This window comes from Mauremys mutica, unplaced genomic scaffold, assembly GCF_020497125.1.
Source record: "Mauremys mutica isolate MM-2020 ecotype Southern unplaced genomic scaffold, ASM2049712v1 Super-Scaffold_100418, whole genome shotgun sequence".
NCBI lineage: Eukaryota > Metazoa > Chordata > Testudines > Geoemydidae > Mauremys > Mauremys mutica.
In genome coordinates this window covers 219,281-237,633 of record NW_025423337.1, presented here as the reverse complement: position 1 = coordinate 237,633, position 18,353 = coordinate 219,281, and the positions used below count along the sequence as shown (strand labels likewise).

The window sequence follows — 18,353 nt, the reverse complement described above, 5'->3', positions numbered from 1 at the left end:
CAGGGCAATGGAAATCCAAGTTTCCGCATTTAGGATGGCTTTTTCCTCAAATGAGCAGCTATAGTTTCATCATAGGCTGTCATGGTGGAAAAAGCAGCAGGCTTACAGACAAACATTTCCCTTTCTCAGCAACGACTTGGAGGTAAGAGAAATCACGAGAATCATCATGTGGGAAAGGCTGTAAGCAGATGTTCTCCTCTTACTTTTCCAAACTGGGAGCAAAACTCAGCCCCGGCATAACTCCACTGGTTCAAAAGGAGTGTTACACTCTGGGTTAAAGCTTTCGGTTTGTCGAATCATGCACATGTGGGCACACAAATCCTGTACGCAGACATGGGCGTCAGAACTGATTAAGGGTTTGCTCTTACAGGTTTGTGACTCTCCGAGCCAGATTCTTCACTACCCTGCAAATGAGGACACAGTGGGTTTAAAATGTTCCTAATTCAGAATGGCAGTAAGTTATACATGCAATAATTTATACAGGTAGACTGGGTGCACATGAGTACAGGGTAATGGAAAATCTAGCCCTCCTTGTTTTTGGAGAAACCAAGTATTGGGCACATTTCAGTGTATAGAGTTTATGGCCTAGAAGTTGGACGTGCTTCCCATAATTATACATTTCAGTTGCAATGGGTTCAGTAGCTGTTTACTGAGACAAAACCTGCTATCGCAGCCTATTTAAGATGAATTTGCAACCAAACAGTGAACAGTGGAGAAATTTAATTCTCTCCTGCCACGGCTGGCTCCCATCCAGTAATTAAAGTTTTTGAAGTTAAAAATCACCTATATATCTCACTTGGAGTTCAGGAATCTTCTTGCATGTCCTTGGAGACACTGAAACTTTCAAGGGTGATTAAAGCAAACAAACAAACAAACAATACAAAAAAGCACCCAGTTATCTAGATCTAGAAATTGTGCTGCATGATATACTGTATTGCAAAGAATGAGTTATCATCAGCTCCATGGAAAGTAATTGCAGTTGCCTTGATGAAGAGTTGGCAAGATAAGATGCACTCAGTGCGCTCTTGCCTAAGCAGGCCACATGACACAGCCCCTTAACAATAAACTGTTTTTATTCAAAACTGTGCATATCAAGCAGGTAGCCCCAATGAATGGACGCTTGATAACAACAAGATTAAAATAGGTCTGAGACAGTCAGGAAATGAACAGGCGTTTCTCTCTCACCCTTTGTTTCCTCTTTTTTTTTTTTATTATTAGTATTTATTTTAAACACATATGTTTGAAATCAGACTCTGGTAAGGCTTTTATTCCATGAGACAAAGCATCTCTGCAGAATACATGGATCACAGGTACTTCCAGATCAGAGCTGTGTGAATATTTTCAGTTTGGGTTGTTACAAAATCTAATTTTTGTTCACCATTTTTTTGGTCTGAAACAAAAAAAGTAAAAAAAAAATGTTTCAGGACAATTGAAATGTTTAGCTTGACCTAAAACTTCTTTAAAAAAAAAATGGAAGTAAAATTCAAAATTAAAACTAATTTCAAATAAAAAAACCAAAAATGTTTCCTTTTGAAAATATCAAAACTACAAAATTAGATTTTTTTGGAGTTTTTTTGCCCTTTATTTTCTGGATAAAAAAATGGGCAAATTCAACACAATTCTCAGCATGTTTTGGTTGACCTGAATTATGTTTCATCCCTAAAAATTTCACATAGCTCTATTCTAGACCCACGTGACTGGGAGGCACTATTTACCCACAGATTTGAGTGTTTAAAAGACTTAGGGGCTCAGTAACCTACTAGAATTTAGGGACAGGCATAAAAATTTCACCCTAGTATGGCATACTAGCCACACACTACATAAAAATACCTACCTATGGAGTCATTTGATTGACTGAGTGTACCAATAGCGTAGGTATTTGGTACAACTATGTTTGCTGAGGTGCACTGGCCATTTGTTATGAATAAATAACCCTTTCCTCTCCACACATATTACAGAAAACTACGAACACAGTGTCACCAACTCAAAGCTTTCTAAAAATCACAGATCTAGGCTCCCAAAATAATTAGATTAATCCGTTTCTGGTTCTTTTTATTTTCCTTCTGTTTTTGAGCCTTTAGGGATCACATTTTCAAGCTTTTCTCTGCAACCATGAGGGACAGAAACATACCTTTTTTTTAAAATGAAAGCTAAGATTCTCATGTAATCACCTGACTCTGGAAGCTGGGCCTTTAAGAAAAACAATGACTATTGCAAGACTTGTGACAAAATCACAAGAGATGGCAATATGAATTTACACTAAAATTTATCCTAAAAGACACCTTGGTGTCATGCTTTGTGTCTCATCAAGCTTATGAGACCTAGTGGCCTCCATTACAGCAGCATAACATGCCCTCTGTTCTTTGATAATATATGGCTAGGTTTTATGGGCCTGATTCTCATTTAGACTGAGGCTACCTTATACTGCTCTGACAGTGTATGAGGGACTTAAGGTGAGCATAAATTATATTTACGCTCACTTGAAGCCCCCTTTATGCTGCCAGAGCAATGTAAAAGGGGTCTCAGTGGGCCCAAGGTGCATAGCAGTGGAGAATCAGTCTCCTGAAATTTACATGAGAAGTCCCATTGAAGTGAATGTTCTACTCATTTCAGCAAAGGAAGCACGATTTGGCCCATGATTTATGCTGTGAGAAAAAAGCCCTTCATGACAGCCCTTTCCCACCACAGATAAGACTATGACCAGCCTCACCTCCTAGTTCTCTTTCATTATGCCTCAGAACCCGCAAATGCTTACATGTGCTCATCTTTGGTACTTAAAGTTAAGCATTATTTGTATAGCAGGAGTAGGATTGGGCCCTCTGACGGCACAACTGTGTTGGGTTTACTCAACATATAAGAAGTAGTATTTACTTTTAAGAAAAACAAAACGATTGTAGCAAAATCTATTTTTTTAAAAGAGTCACAGAAACACTAATCTTTATATTAGGGTGGGAAATTTTTAAAAGATGTAAAAATTGGACCTAGGCTACTTGACAATGTCTTCTTTAACTATCTATAGTAATATTGATCACATAAATGTCAAGCCCCAAAGGATATGTTTCTAAGAAATCAGTATTTATTTAATATATGATAACTTTGTTATGACTTTCCAGACTAAACAGGCTATCCATTGTGTGTCATTTAAGCACCAACTAGCTATGAGTTATTAAAAACATACTGATGAAGTTTAAGAAATGTGTAATAGAGACATATTTTGTTACATAACAATTAATGCTGTATCAGTATGTTTTTAACAGTCAGATGGTATTTATTTAACATACAATAACTTCCTTATGAAATCTAAATTAAATGCATATTGGGGAAGCTTAATTTACCCTTTTCATGATGAATATAGACTAAAACTGACTGAGAAGTCTCAATGATTCATATAAGATACCTATACATTTTCAGAAGTACATTCTCAAAGCAGTTTGTCTTGCTGCAAAACTACAATTGAAGTAATCGGAGAGTTTACAAAAGTACAAGCAAAATAAATGTGATCTAAAACCCTCTGGATCAGATATTGATCTGATATGACATGACATTTCCTGCATTACCGTGCAGAAAGCGTGAAATTCACTCTTTTTGCACAGAGGGTCAGAACCATCCCCATATACACCACTTATAGCCACAAAATAGAGTGTAAGTGAGTCTTAAATGGTGCACAGTTCTTGTATGATGCTCTATATAGGGGAGAATTACATCCAGTGAATGCCCCATATTTCAAGGTGCTTTCCTTTAAATAAATATGGGTGTTGAGACAGATATTCATGTACTGATATGCTCGTAACTGGAATGCTGCACATTCAGTCCTCATACACTGCAGAATGCATTGGTTCCAATGGGAGCTCAATAAAGTTTTCTCTTTTATAAAAAAAACAAACATGGAAATTCAATGCAAACAAAGTATGTTATTACAAAAGAATGGCCACATTGGATCAGACCGATGGCCATCTAGCCTAGTATCCTGTCTCTGACAGTGACCAGTGCCAGATGCTTCAGAGGGAATGAACAGAACAGGTGATCAGTCTCCTGTTGTCCAGTCCCAGCATTTGGCATTGTATTATTTTGGCATTTGGCAATGTATTATTTTGGCATGGTTACGGTAATGCTAAGACTGAGTCTGTAAATGTGGGAGGAAGTTCAGTTAGGCTTCCCATGGCTACCACCACTCAGCCAATTTGCATAGAATTATATGTTAATGGCATACACCTTGAGGCTACGTCTACACTACACACCACTTCTGTCAGTGGGTATTTGTAGCTACCCACCGTAGTGAAAAGCAAGCAAGCTGCGTCCACACTGCAGCCTGTAGCTACATGGGTCAGTGAATGGCTCTGGCAGGAGGGAGGCAGCAGGGAAAGGCTCATCCTTTTCCCGCTGCCTCCCTCCTGCCAGAGCCTTTCCCCACTGCTGGAGTCTTTCCCTGCGGAGAAGAAGAGCTCCAGCAGCGAGGAGCTGATGGAACCTTCCCCCACTGCTGTAGCGGGAAGGTGCTAGCAATGGGGAGCTGCCGAAGCTTTTTCCCTGTTATCTGTGGTGGGGAAAGGATGCTCCATGACCAAAACCAGAAGTGTAGACAGGAAAGATGGCTTGGGCAAGTAGAGAGCAGTGGAGGGCTGAGTTACGCTTGCTGTAACTATGAACTGCCTGACTGTTACGTGTTGAAATGATCATTCACGGCATTGCATCAATCTTGGTTCTGTACTGACGACTTGCAGCTCGCTGCATATGCACATGCCCTCTTCTATACAGGTTCTACTTGATAGATAGCAAAATGCACACTCCAGGCTTATAGGGGGCAAATCGTGCATGCCACTTACAAGCCTGTGCAACTGGTCTGTGCACTGTCTAATTGTTCTGTGGGGTGGGGAAAAGAATCCACCCTCCTAGCGGTAATGCGGCTGCTGAGATGTTCTGCAAAGTAGCCCTACTGGTCATTTCGGAATGTTGCAGAGCAGAGAGGAGCAAGGATCTTCCGGCTCTGTGCTCCATTTCCACCTGCTCTGCTACTGTGCACAGCAGAGGGGGCGTGCTCTCCCAAACACCGCTGCCCTCTTGTCTAGTGGATCTGAGCTATGAAGCAAGGACGCACAGGCAGGATTTGCCTGTTTTGCACGTGGGAGTAGGAAGGGCTTGCCCTCCGAGGTGAAGATAATAGGGCTGTTTGTGAGTATCTATTTGTGATATGAGCAGCAATAACAGAGATCGCAAACCCAGAATCGCTTCTTGAGATAAAATGTGGAGGAGGTTTGCTCTTTAAATGTCCAATCAAAGGACCTGGAGAGAATGCTCCAGCCCAATAAAGGAACAAAGGGACTGATAGAGATGGTGAAAATAGATCAAGAAGCTATTGATTCTAGCTCTAATTCAGGAAAGCATCTCTATTCAGGACAGCACTTAAGCACATGCTTAACTGCTTTTCCTGAACTAGGGAGTCTGGTTACTTCCATGCTCGCTTCCCCTGACTCTTTCAGGTTAAGTGCTGCAGCACATCAAAGCTCGTGATCACCTTTCAAAGAAATGACCGTCAACGGGAGGAAACCACTCCAGAGCGATGGAGTTCGAAGTTTGGTCCACGATCTGCGGGGCAATGGCAATTGGAGCGGGCTTCTTGACAGGCTGCCAGCTCTGGTACACCAGATCCAAGTAGCAGTGCATTCTTGCCATCTGATTGGGCGTGAAGGAATTGGTGCAGTCGTCGTTCTGAAAACCAACAAAGCGAGAGATAAGGAGGGAGAGGAGAGAATTATGATGTGGTGAACATGAGCTCCCAAGCTCCTTGCAGATGTCAGGATGGGCTCTCCCTGCTCTCCGGAGTTAATGGCCTGTGAACAAATTAGTGCAGTCATCACTTCTGGAGACAGGTGAAAAGAAACAGAAAAAAAAAACCCAACAACAACAGCCCTTCTCTCTTGCTATGGCCTGGGGCACACAGGGGATCCTGAAGGTCACCCTAAGGGGGGCAGTGATGCATAGAGGTATGAAAGGAGCCAGAAAGCCTGAGTGCAGCACCTTCTGGTCAGAGCTGGGGCTACACCTGAATCTCTGAAAGCGGAAAAAGATTTTGTCTTTAAGGAAATGTGAGCAGGGAATGGAATGAAAGCGCAATTCAGTGCATGACTCTCCCCCACGCCTTCCTTATCCCGCCTCCGTTTCTTCTTTAGCTCCCTTTCTGATTGGACTGGCTCTCCACACATCCTCCTCCATGTCCTCCCTTTCCCACCACAGCTGGCTCTGCACTAAGCCTCACGGAAGGTAATGCCCCATAAGGCCTAGGGGGGTAAACAAGAGAGTATGGCATGGAGCTACCTGCCTCTGTGGAATTACAGAACCACTTGCACCAAAAGATGGAGGTTCTCTCTCACCCTCTATCCCCTGTGAAAGTGAAGGAGTGGGTGTCAAGCTGCTGCTTGGCCTCTCCAAAGATAACTGGGATAAGTGAGTCTAATTGCCCCTCTCTCCAAAGGTAGAAAATGCGGGATCAGCCACTTGTCCACCCCTCAGAGAACAGAAGGCAGTAGGCGACGCACAAGAGACCTCCACTACCCACAAGTCAGTTGGCAATAGTAAATAGCGGGGTCCCGAGTCTGCGGTAGTGATGGGTTGAGGCTGGGTAGGGGAAAGTTTGAGGTGAGCAGATGGTTGTGAGCATGGAAACGAATTTTCCGGGAACCTAGCACAGTATAAAAACCAGGCTCAGTTTTGTCATCTGACCATTTATGAAATCTTTTGATGTCTTCAGATCAAGACTGGATGCCTTTCTGGAAGATAGGTTTTAATCAGACATAAGTTACTGGGCTCACGACACGGGTAAGTGGGGAAATGTAATGCCCTGTTATATACAGGAGTTCAGACTAGATGATCTAATGGTCCTTTTTGGCCTTAAACTCTGTAAATCTATGAAGGATGCTCTTGTGGGTTCCGCACTGAGCTGGCACTCAGGAAATCTGTATTCAAAAGATCTACCCACATTTTTTTAACCAATTTTTTTTCCTCCATCAGTAAATATCAGCATTTTTTCACAGGAAAAGATCAAATTAAATGATTTAAAAAAAATCCAGTCAAGGGAATACAAACAAAAAATTCTGTTGAGTTTTGAAATGTCTATTTAAAATCAAATTTCATTTCAAAATGTCGATTCAGAATGAAACATTTCTTTTCAGCACGTTAATAATGTCGAAATTTGGCATTTTGATCCTTGATTTGAAACTTTTCAAAACGTTTCATCTCATGAGAATTTTTTGACATTTCAACTTACTGTTCAGAATCAGAATGGAAAGTCATCTTGAAATGCTGACATTTCTGGTGACAGGAACATTCCATTTTTTTTACAGAATGGCTCTGTCACAGATTTCCAGGGTGACCCTGGGCAAATCACTTCATCTGCTTTTCCCCATGCATAAATGGAGATATTTATCTACCTAGCTTTCGTAGGCACTTAAATGGCCCCTGTTATGATAGTATCTGAGTTCCCCCAAAATTATAGTGTATTCCTCTTCATAACACTGCTAAGAGATAGGGATTTATATCTACCCATTTTACAGATACACAGGGAGACTAAATGAGTTGCCCAAGGTCCCAGAGGAAGTCTCTGGTGGAGCAGGGAATTGAAGATCTTACAGCTCCCAGACTAGTACCTTAATCTCTATCCTTGCCGTCTCTGTTTAGATTGAAAGCTCTTGGGAACAAGGACTGTCTTTTACTATTAGGGTGACCAGATGTCCCGATTTTATAGGGACAGTCCTGATTTTTGGGTCTTTTTCTTATATAGGCTCCTGTTACCCTCCACCCCCCGTCCTGATTTTTCACACTTGCTGTCTGGTCACCTTACTTATTATAGTCTATGTGTATAGACTGTACACAGCATAACAAGGCTTCACTGTCATACGGTTGCCTTTGGGCATGATTGTAATACAAATAACAATAATGATTTTACACAGCTCTTGTGCATTCGGTTTTGTGTGGGTGATGGATTACTGAGGCCAGTTTGGTTGCTTGCTTGGTTATTTGAATAGGTTTGATATTTTGGGGATTAATTATATTTATTTGTAGGTGCCAAGATGCCTTCAGTTCTAAGCATCGTGGAGCACAAGAGGAATGAGAGAACATGAAAATGTTCTATAAGAAAAAGTGAACTCGCTGGCTTAGTGGGGTCCATCCCACCTCATTGTCCAGCAACGGCACAAGGAGGGTGCTTTGGTTGGAACCAATGCTTCGAATTCCAGCCCCAAGCCCTTCCAGGAGATGCGTTTGCAGGAATTAATGCAGCTAGGAATGGTCCTCCAATGCATCTCCTTTGCTAATTCCCCAGAGTAACTAACTCCCCCTTGTCAAAGAAACAAACAAACTGAGCAGGTGCAGTTAGTTTGTAAATATCTATCAAATCCCAGTTGCCAGCTCAACGCTGCTGTGTGCATGCAAGGAGCTGCTTTTAATCCTTGGATTTCCTCAATAATTATTGACAGTCCGTCCCTGAACATCCTGTAAGAGCCATAAATATTCCTCAGGGAAGCCCCAAAGTGCACAAAAGGCTTTGAATAGCCACGATAAAGGAACAATAAAATATAGCTAGGACTCAACCCTAGAAAAACAATGGCAGAGGAGGAAGATGACATGCAGTCTATGCTGCAGCTCAAGTGTCTCTCTAAACGCCAGCCTAGGCTTCTCTTTTGGGGGAGGGGAGAGAGAGAATCATTAGCGTTCAGGGAAAGGCTCACAAATCCACAGATGATATAATGACCAGAGAAATGAAACAGGCTTCATTAGGACTTCTGCTCTCATAGAAGTCAGAGGCAGAACTCCTACTGACTTCAACGGGAGTGGCCCTAAGGAAGCAATGTTTTGTTTACTTGGAGACAACATGACTCTGTTGGACAGGCAAGACAATGCAAATCACTCCCCCCCTCCAGATCCCCTGAATTCTAGAGAGATAGGAGGATTGCCTGTATGGGTACATCCTATAGAGACAAAGTAAGAAACAGATAAGATAGACAGACCAATACAGATATGAGAAAGAGAGAAAGTCAGTCGTTCAGAGCTGTATGACCTCAGCCTAGAGGCTTCAAAGGTATTTCCACAGTGATATGATATCCTGATATGACTTTTATTCCACTGGGAACAACAGAAAAGCAAACAGATTCATGCATGAGCTCTAGAGATGCCTATCGTGTTGCTTCACTTAATTTTACAAGAATAAATAGTTGCTTTTGTTCACAACACCAGCACCTCTTTAGTTCTCACTAGCAGATAGGTATCTCGGTGTCCTGCCTTGCTGTGTCAAAGCTGTGGAGAGAGCTGGCGAGGCAGGATCCCTCCAGACAGAAGAGCTCTCTGCATGTTGAAACATTCCGGCCCCACCTCAAATCTTCCACCCTTGTCCACACACACAAACACATTAATGGGAGGAGTGTAACAGGTGGCATCTACACGTAGGTGTGAGATTATCATAGGAACTTAGTGGGCAGGAATAGTTTCCGGCTGTAATCTGTATATCTGCATAATGACAATGTTAGTATACAGGCCAAATCCCGAGAAGTGCACAGCATATACTAAAATGCTAGGTCACTGTGTGTATACTTGTCCTTGAAACCAGGAATGGGAAAATAAGAGAAGCAGCCGCACCCATTAGATCCGGTAGCATCCAGGGTATATCTACAGCTGTGTTATAAATCAACTCAGCCTCTGCCCCTGGATAATATTAATCACTTGCTTCTCTACAGATATATTAGGACTCATATGGCACTTTGCATGGACAATCTGTGTTTCTGCCTTCTCTGCAAAGGCACCTTAAAGTGGCTGTATATGTAATAGTTAAGGCTAAGATTTTGTCACAGTTATTTTTAGTAAAAGTCATGGACAGGTCGTGGGCAATATCCAAAAATTCATAGAAGCCCGTGACCTGTCCCTGATTTAATAACTATGAGTCACAGAAGCCTGTGACCTGTCCCTGACTTAATAACTATGAGAAAATGGGGAGGGAAGAGAGTCCAGCACCCACTGATGCTGGGGCTCCAGGGTTCCCCCACCCATGATGGCTGAGAGTGCAGAGTCCCCTCTGCCACCGGCAGCAGCTTGGAGCTGTGGGGTCTGTCCATGGCAGCTGGGAGCTACGGGGACCCCCGCACTGCCTGCGAGACTGGGAGCTGCAGGGTCCCCCTCGCCGCCCATGCAGCTGCAGCTTGGGGCTGTGGGGTCCCCTTGCCGGCAGTCACTTGGGGCTGCAGGAATCCCTGCCGCCCATGGTGGTGGCTCAGGGTTGTGGGGTCCCCCTGTGCCCTGCAGCATCTGGGAGTTGTAGGGGGGACCTGCCTGCTGACAGCTCCAGTTCCGCTGCCCCGGGGCTGAAGTGAAAATGTCACGGAGGTCTCTGGAAGTCACGAATTCGGTGACTTCCATGACAAAAATCTTAGCCTTAATAATAGTTTACACTCACTTTAAGACACCTTTATACTGCCAGGGTGATGTAAAAGAGCCTTACTGCAACTGAGAATCAGGCCCTAGTGCCCAATCAAAGAGGGAATGCTGTCAATCCATCAGTAGCTATCTCCTACCTTCTTCACAAAACAACATGGAATTCTTCACTGCCCATTGTACTTCCAAGGGAGAGGGGCAGGGATCCTACCCCTGTGTCTTATCTGAAGGATAAGCACGCCCTCCTAGTGCTACATTGCAATGTCAGCACAGAGCCCAGCTCATGATATAGTACTTGAACTTCTGGTGTCACCCAGAGATGAGAGCGCTAACACCTGAGCCAAACCAAACTCATACGGTTTGCTCAGACAACCAGCAAATGGTACTAGAGCACACCCCAAGGAGGATGAACAGGGTCTGATTATCTATCCATCTCACGCTCCTCCAGCAACATGGGTGGTATGAATATCCCTCTGACATCCATTGTTTCCATAAGGGATGGGGAGACAATCTTCAAGGCTGGGATTTTCAAAGGAGACAAAAAGGAACCCAAGCTCCACTGAAATTAAAGAGGAACTGGTTGCCTCTCACACTTTGGAAGTCCCAGACTGAATTTCCATATCTAGATGTGAAAAGTGTCATTCGAACAATGAATGACCTTGGGATAATGTTTCATCTGCAACAGAAGGTTAAAAATCAAACCTCCCTCTCTGCCTCCCTCTTCTATCACAGACACCTCTGGCAAAGCCTGAGTACCTGCATAGCTCATGAAGTTGCTGTACGGTGTGTTTTAGGAAACTGTGAAAACCGCACGTGTCATTGCCAGGTCCAGGGTCCCCACACAGTTTGTGCTTTGGAGCAGGGTTGGTGTCGCCGCAGAGGTCTCCAGTCTCAAAGGAAGGCTCAGTTTCCATGCACGGGTCACTGCAGGAGAGGATCTCAGAGATTCCCCGGAAGACATGATAGAGCCCCAGGCTGTGCCCGATTTCATGGATCATTGTGTGTGTGTGGCCAGGGATGCCGTAGAAGGAAGGGTTCAGCACGATGCCACCTGCATGGAGAAAATAAGAAGCTATTGCTTTTGTCTCATTTATCTTGGAACATCGGAGGGGAGGGGGGGAGTGGAGAATGTACCAACGGACCTATAACCTCACTGTGCATCTGAGTCTTCTGGGTGCTGAGCAGGGAGCTCAGAGTGGTCTGCACCCCACCTGCAGTGCTCTGCCTTTTGCAGGAGCAGACACTGAAGAGTTCTGCCAAGCATGCTGGAGTTGCAAGATCCTAGTCAACGGGCTTATGTGAAAGTGGCAGGCTATAGGACTGAAAGGATGAGAAACCAAGGAACCAGTTCTGACTTCCTGATCCAAGAATCCACTGATGTCAATGCGAGTTTTTCCATTGGATTTAGTGGGCATTGGATCAGACACTCAGGCAAAAATCCCACTAAAATCAATAGATTTGCAGCAGCTTACACCACAGCTGAATTTGGCCCAGTATGTTCACATACAATGGCTCTTCATTCCAGATTGTAAACAATACATACGATGCTGACAGGTAAACAAAATAGACCTAGAACATGCACAGTGCATTGTTCACATGGGATAAAGACATAGCTGGTAGAACCCCGCTAACTCGGGTTAAAGTCTAGGAGGCATGTTGCTTATTACTGATATCTGCGAATTAATAACTGGACAAAAAAGTGTGGATAGTCCACATTACAAAGGGTGAGGCTTTAAAATCAACTGGAACTGGTTGTCCCAATCATCTAGGCAGCTTTGAAAATATCAGATGAAATATACTCTGCTCATTTATTAGCCACTCTCATTTTAATTTTCTGAAAAAAGTACTGCATATTACACTAGTAAAGGCGTGGAATCTAATGTGTAAAAAACCGGAAATCTTAGTAATGTGATAACTTCTTAGCTTGGATATTCAATCTGTGTAGAGAAGTGAGCGGTGATCAGGTTTTGCACGTGAATTATGGCACGTGTAGATAAGTAAATGGTAGGTTAGGGAGGTTCAGCAGCATACTGAAGTAATGGTTAGCATTTTATTTTTCAGCCGGGCTTCCGCTACATTTGGAGTTAGTGAGAAGTTCCATATTTTCTTTCCTTAGTTCGTTAAACTCGGCTTTTCACAAGCCTTTTTATTTTAAAGTGTTTACCTACATTGCTGGTGCCTTACTCAGGTAAAGGAAAACTGGTTTATGAAAGAACACTGGCAAAAGAAAAAGTGGATGTGATGCACTGTTCAGTTAGAGAACGCGAGGAGCAAAAGGGTTTGGCAGGAGGAATTTTATCAGAGGCTGTAGCACTGTGAGGATGAGATCACTGATGACACACCACAGATTCTATTCATGCTCATCCATTGGTTGACTCTTGTTGCAACAATAAAGGGTGTGTGTGTGAATGAGCGAGGAGAGGGAGTGTGTAGCGTGCAGGCGGGGTGCAGAAGGGAAAAAAGAGGAGAGTGAGCATGTGAGAGAGAAGGCAAAAGAAACACATTTTTATATGCTTGCACTGCTTCAGTCATGCATGAGGCTGCACCAGGAGTCAGCCCCTAGCAGTCCTATAGGGGTGGCTGCGCATCTCCTGCATGCCACAGAACTAGTCTCTGCACAAGCTTTGTATAAAGCCTGCAGAAGAGAAGAATGAGGGGGGATTTGATAGCTGCTTTCAACTACCTGAAAGGGGGTTCCAAAGAGGATGGATCTAGACTGTTCTCAGTGGTAGAAGATGACAGAACAAGGAGTAATGGTCTCAAGTTGCAGAGGGGGAGGTTTAGGTTGGATATTAGGAAAAACTTTTTCACTAGTAGGGTGGTGAAGAACTGGAATGGGTTACCTAGGGAGGTAGTGGAATCTCCTTCCTTAGAGGTTTTTAAGGTCAGGCTTGACAAAGCCCTGGCTGGGATGATTTAGTTGGGTTTGGTCCTGCTATGAGCAGGGGGTTGGACTAGATGACATCCTGAGGTCCCTTCCAACCCTGAGATTCTATGATTCTATGATTCTATGATAAGTCAAACTGAGGGGCTGTGGATCGGTGTTTAGGTGGATCCTGCTATCCCAGCATCCTGGCTCTTTGTCTGAGGGAAGCGTGTGAACTTCGCCTTCCCATCCTCCCTGCACTACATCTACACAGATCCCTGAGTGTTTGGGCTCTATGTGGGGCGAGTGAATTTCACCCAGAGAGAATCTCTGTTACATCATTTGTCACAGCCCCCTAAGGATGCCCACATTTTGGATTTACCATCACTGGTAATCTTGGCAATGCCCCAAAGTCGGAGATGCAATCACACTAAAGGCTGGCTAAAGAGCACTGGAGCTGGACTGCAGAGAACCAGCTGGGCAGAGTTGTTTTATTTTTGCCTTTGTTTAAGATGTCTATTTTTCATTGTTGTCAAGAGTCTAAATCAATTGTAGTTTTACAGAAAAGATAGTTACCTCACCCAGGCAAGCTATGTTCCAGCACTTAGATCTGGACTACAGAGCATATTTCATATTTTTTTTATTAAATACATATTGGATTTATGGAAGAGAGAAAGAGAGAGTGAGAAAGGAAAGATTAAAATAAAATTCTCACAAACCAAGCATGGGGCAGGAAGGGCTGTTAAGACAGGAAATTATTATTATTACTTTTACTGTGAGTCAACCTCAAACTGTCAGTTAAAGGCTTTCTAGCTCTCCAGTGAGATCTCCCTCTGGTCAATGAATTCGGTCAATAAGCCGTAGAAGCTGAACTTAAGCTGTTTTGTTAAGACACCCTGTTGACAATCAGCCTTACAGAAGTGAAAGGACAACTAATCAAAATTACAAATGAGCTCCACCATCTCTCTGGGTCCAGCAGGAGGTGCTACAAGGACTTTTTACCAAGCAGAGGCCTCTCTCCATAGTTATAGAGGTAGAAGCTTTAGGAGCTATTCCAGTCCCATCAAGAGTCATTCTAGGAGTAGTGGCCCAGGCTCTTAAGGACAATCCAGGCTATTTCAGTCTTAGGCTGTCAGAGTCATGGCAGAGAATGTTGTGGGAGTGTTGGTGGAGGGGAACTCACAGCTACACTAGACCCAGCCTGTCCTGGAAGAAGTTACAGAAGGAGCACTGGCTCTTAGGAAGTCTCTGAGCTGTGTCAGTCCTAGCTTCATCTAAGAGGACATGCTGACTATGGGGCATTCACATCTACTCCAATCCCACTCTCTCAGCAGGAATCACTGTAAGAAATGGTGTAGGAGTGATGACTCTTGGGGGAACTCTATACTGGTACTTAACTAGCCGCCTTCTGTAGTATGAGCGACCCTGATGAGTGCTGCGTGAAATGCTGGTTACCTGTGGTGGAGCAGCCAGCTTCAACCAAATTGCTTGACTAGGGAGGGTGGTAACCTTCTGTTTTCTGTGGATTGTCCTTTTGAATGTAGAGGAGACTCCCAGACCACTGCACAGCCATCAGTGAGGCTGCCGTTCTGTCAGGGGCAGCTCTAGACATTTCGCCGCCCCAAGCAGGGCGGCATGCCACGGGGGTGCTCTGCTGGTCACTGGTCCCGCGGCTCCGGTGGACCTCCCGCAGACGTGCCTGCGGAGGGTCCCCTGGTCCCGTGGAGCATCCACAGGCACGTCTGCGGGAGGTCCAGGAGCCGCGGGACCAGTGGAATCTCTGCAGGGACGCCTTCGGAAGGTCCACCGGAGCTGCCTGCTGCCCTCCCGGTGACCGGCAGAACGCCCCCCGTGGCATGCCGCCCCAAGCACGCGCTTGGCGTGCTGGGGCCTGGAGCCGCCCCTGCGTTCTGTAGTTCAGTTCACATGCAGAATGTTACAAAGGAAGGAACACACACACTGTGCTCTGCCTATATCTCTCACAGAGACTTTACATTTGCCATTTCTTTGTTGTTTTTCTTAATCTGAAGATGATCTGTCTTGGATAATATCAGAATTGATCCAAATGGCCACCCCCAAACCTCCATCTAATCTGAACTGAATTTTATTCTCAGTCCAGAAAAGTCCGGATGACAGTACTTACTTCCTCCACTGTTGTTCATTTTGCCTTAATCTGCATTTGCTGCTTCCAGGTGACACTGGATGCAGGAAGCTCTGGAAAATGTGATCAACTTTGTTCTCATGAGATCTCCAGTCCAGTTTTGTTGCCACCAGGAGGTTTGTGTAGTTCAGATAAGCATATCGAGACTCTTGGTGCTTAAGTAACCTGTCCCTCTGTCTCTTTTGAGGCTCAGCCATCATTTCAGAAGGATACAACCCCTCTGGCACTGTAAGCATCCAAGTAGTGACTCATCTGCTAGGTTGTGTGGCTGCCTCTGGATACCTGTGGCTATAGCAGCTATATTCAGCAACCTTAGCTAAGAAATGCACAGGCCAAGCTGCAGGGTAGCAAATTCTCTCCAGTTCCACTCAATTGAACATTAGAAAACATGGGGATTTTGCAGCTTGCTTTTTTTGCAAACTGATATAGAACAACAACAAACCTGCATTGCATTTTAAGAGGAAAACTAACTGCGCACATTCTAGGTAATGGGCTAAGGTTAATACCGTAATGGGCAAAGGTTAATAATTCAGTGCTGTCCAGCATTCTCCTCTTGCCCTCCCCACAACCTCCTTTGCAAAGTGCTCCCATGGGGCTGATGCCCTATAAAGTAGCTTCACTTAAAAGGTGAAATATTTTCAGCCTGACATCATCTAGAAATACCATAATATGCTTTGGCTTTATAATCTAATATTTTCCTGGTTGTGAGCCAGTAGCTGGGAATTATGGATTTTTTTCCCTTGACTATATAAGACTATTAGTGGAATGATAAGAAATCAGCACTGGGCTTAATGCATAATTGTCTTCCCTTCTTCCTCCCCCTGAGAAAACTTTGCAAAGGGGCAGTGTCTTTTAAGACTGACCTAGATGCATCAAGGCTTCCTTGTCCCACGGCCAGGTTGCCACTCCAGCCAGCTCTTCCTCAGAGGAATTAGCGAAGAAGACATTGAGGTGTGTGGATCCATCGAGTTTGAGTATGTTCTTCAGTTCATTGGCATCCAAGTATGCTCTGAAACAGATAAATGAACTATTACTAACAGCATTACCAGCACTGGCGGAGTACTGGGACGCTGAAAGCCAGGTAGAGATCCTTATGAACCAATGAACAGCAAGCAGTTGAGAACATTTTAACATCCTAATCCTAAATATGGCATAATAATTTGCATTTATATAGAGCCTTTCATCTGGGGATTTCAACTCACTTAAGTATTGATCAATGAAGGCTCACAACACTCAAGGTAAATACCCAGAATTGTCTACCTTCCTGACACTGCCGCAGAATCCTTTTTATTATTACTATTATGGCTGGTCAATCCAGTTATGTAAACAGTTGCCTTGTATACATGCTCTAAATTTGTTGCTGCTGCCTATACTCCTGCTTCCATAACACAGCAGCAAGGAGTCTCATATCCTCACTCTAGCAGCAGATGGTAACAGACTATTACTGCTACCAGCTCCTGGTGTTATTCCTTTAGCCCAAGCGGTAGAGGTTCATGCTGAGGTCCAGAAAGTCTAAGCCTGACTGAGGGCCCTGGTTACAGTATGTTGCTATATCCAAAAGGATACGCGTGCCAAGGAGAAGGAAGTAAACACAACAAGGTTAGATTTGATTTATTAAAACACTGCAAAGAAGCAAAGCAAAGCAATGTTTGACAAATGGAGGATGATAAGATCGGCAGGGAAACACAATTCAGCAGCAAGCTCCTGAGAGGTTATTATAGGCAGAATTTAGAAAACAGGAAAAGTGGGAAGAAAAATTGACCTCGCTTATGGTGCTGTCAGAGGAGACAGCTATGTGATACCTGTTTCTTGCCTGTCTATATTACATGGCAGAATGGAAAATCCACACTTAGCCTGAGTGTGGGCGTTCTAAGACTGAATTAGTATTCGTGTGTGTTTGGGTGGAGAGGGGAGCTGAGCTGTTACAGGCGCATTCTCCTCTCCCTCTGTCCCCACATAAGCCCTGAGTGGTCAGGCCTACGTGGGTTTAGCAGATAGCAAAGTGAGAACTGTTCTACGTGGCATCATCCCCACTGAACCAGCATCTACTCCCACAGGTCGTTGGTCCCTTCCATCTACCTTCTTGGAGAAGGAGTAGGCCTAGTAACCATTGGCAACAGGGCTTCTGAGGGAGATGTGCGCTATGAGAGAATTAGGACTAGGTCATTGAGTAAATTCCCCAAGCCTGTTTCAGATCCCCCAAGAACTGTGGGATTTCCTCACAAATCCTGGGATATCTGCAGGGTTGTAGGCGCACACGACTTTGAGGAGGCAAACCCAGCCCCCAAACTCAATGCCTTTTCTGAGAATCTTTAGCTCTTCTTTGGAGTATTCCAGGAAAGGTGTGAAATGGCCTTGTCTGGGCACAGGCACAGATGTTGCCAAAGAATATGCCACGCTACCCATTAAGTTCCTGTTGTACCATAACACTCTAACCCAATGGAGTGCAGTGTAAGGAGGTGAAGGGAGGGTGAGGAAATCAGGCAGTGTTCTAACAGAACTGAAACAAACAAAAAATCGAGGGAAAAGTTGATGTCGAAAGTGGTGGTGTTGGCACAAAGACACAAACCTGCTTTCCGCTCTTGATGCCTCATTAGCAAAGCAGCCAGTACCTCATGGGAAAATACTGAGGGTATCAGATATTGTACATTCAGACTCAACAAATGCACTGCACCAAAATAAATCTATAAGAAATGAGCTAGTTTCACTGCACTCAAAGGATGTAGGGAGTCAAAAATACAAGCGATAATCAGGATATAAAACTTCCAGGTTTACATGTACTACTTCCCATTCTACTTCTTAATGCACCCTCACCTATCCCCTTCCCAGCTCTCCTGAGAAACAAGCCAACACGCAGGAGTTTAGCCAGTCAGCCCTGGTGACAACTCAATGGAAATAGGTATCAGAGTGGTA

General features: G+C 44.2%; 1 protein-coding gene across 1 annotated transcript in view; it reads right to left on the bottom strand.

Moving 5' to 3' along the window:
• The window catches only part of LOC123361231 (pappalysin-1-like), a 248,369-nt gene that overhangs the window by 169,425 nt on the left and 60,591 nt on the right, over positions 1-18,353 (bottom strand). Inside the window, 4 exon segments of the mRNA XM_045001347.1 lie at positions 5,513-5,705; positions 11,170-11,203; positions 11,205-11,464; positions 16,304-16,449. Coding sequence (XP_044857282.1) covers positions 5,513-5,705; positions 11,170-11,203; positions 11,205-11,464; positions 16,304-16,449 — 633 coding nt within the window.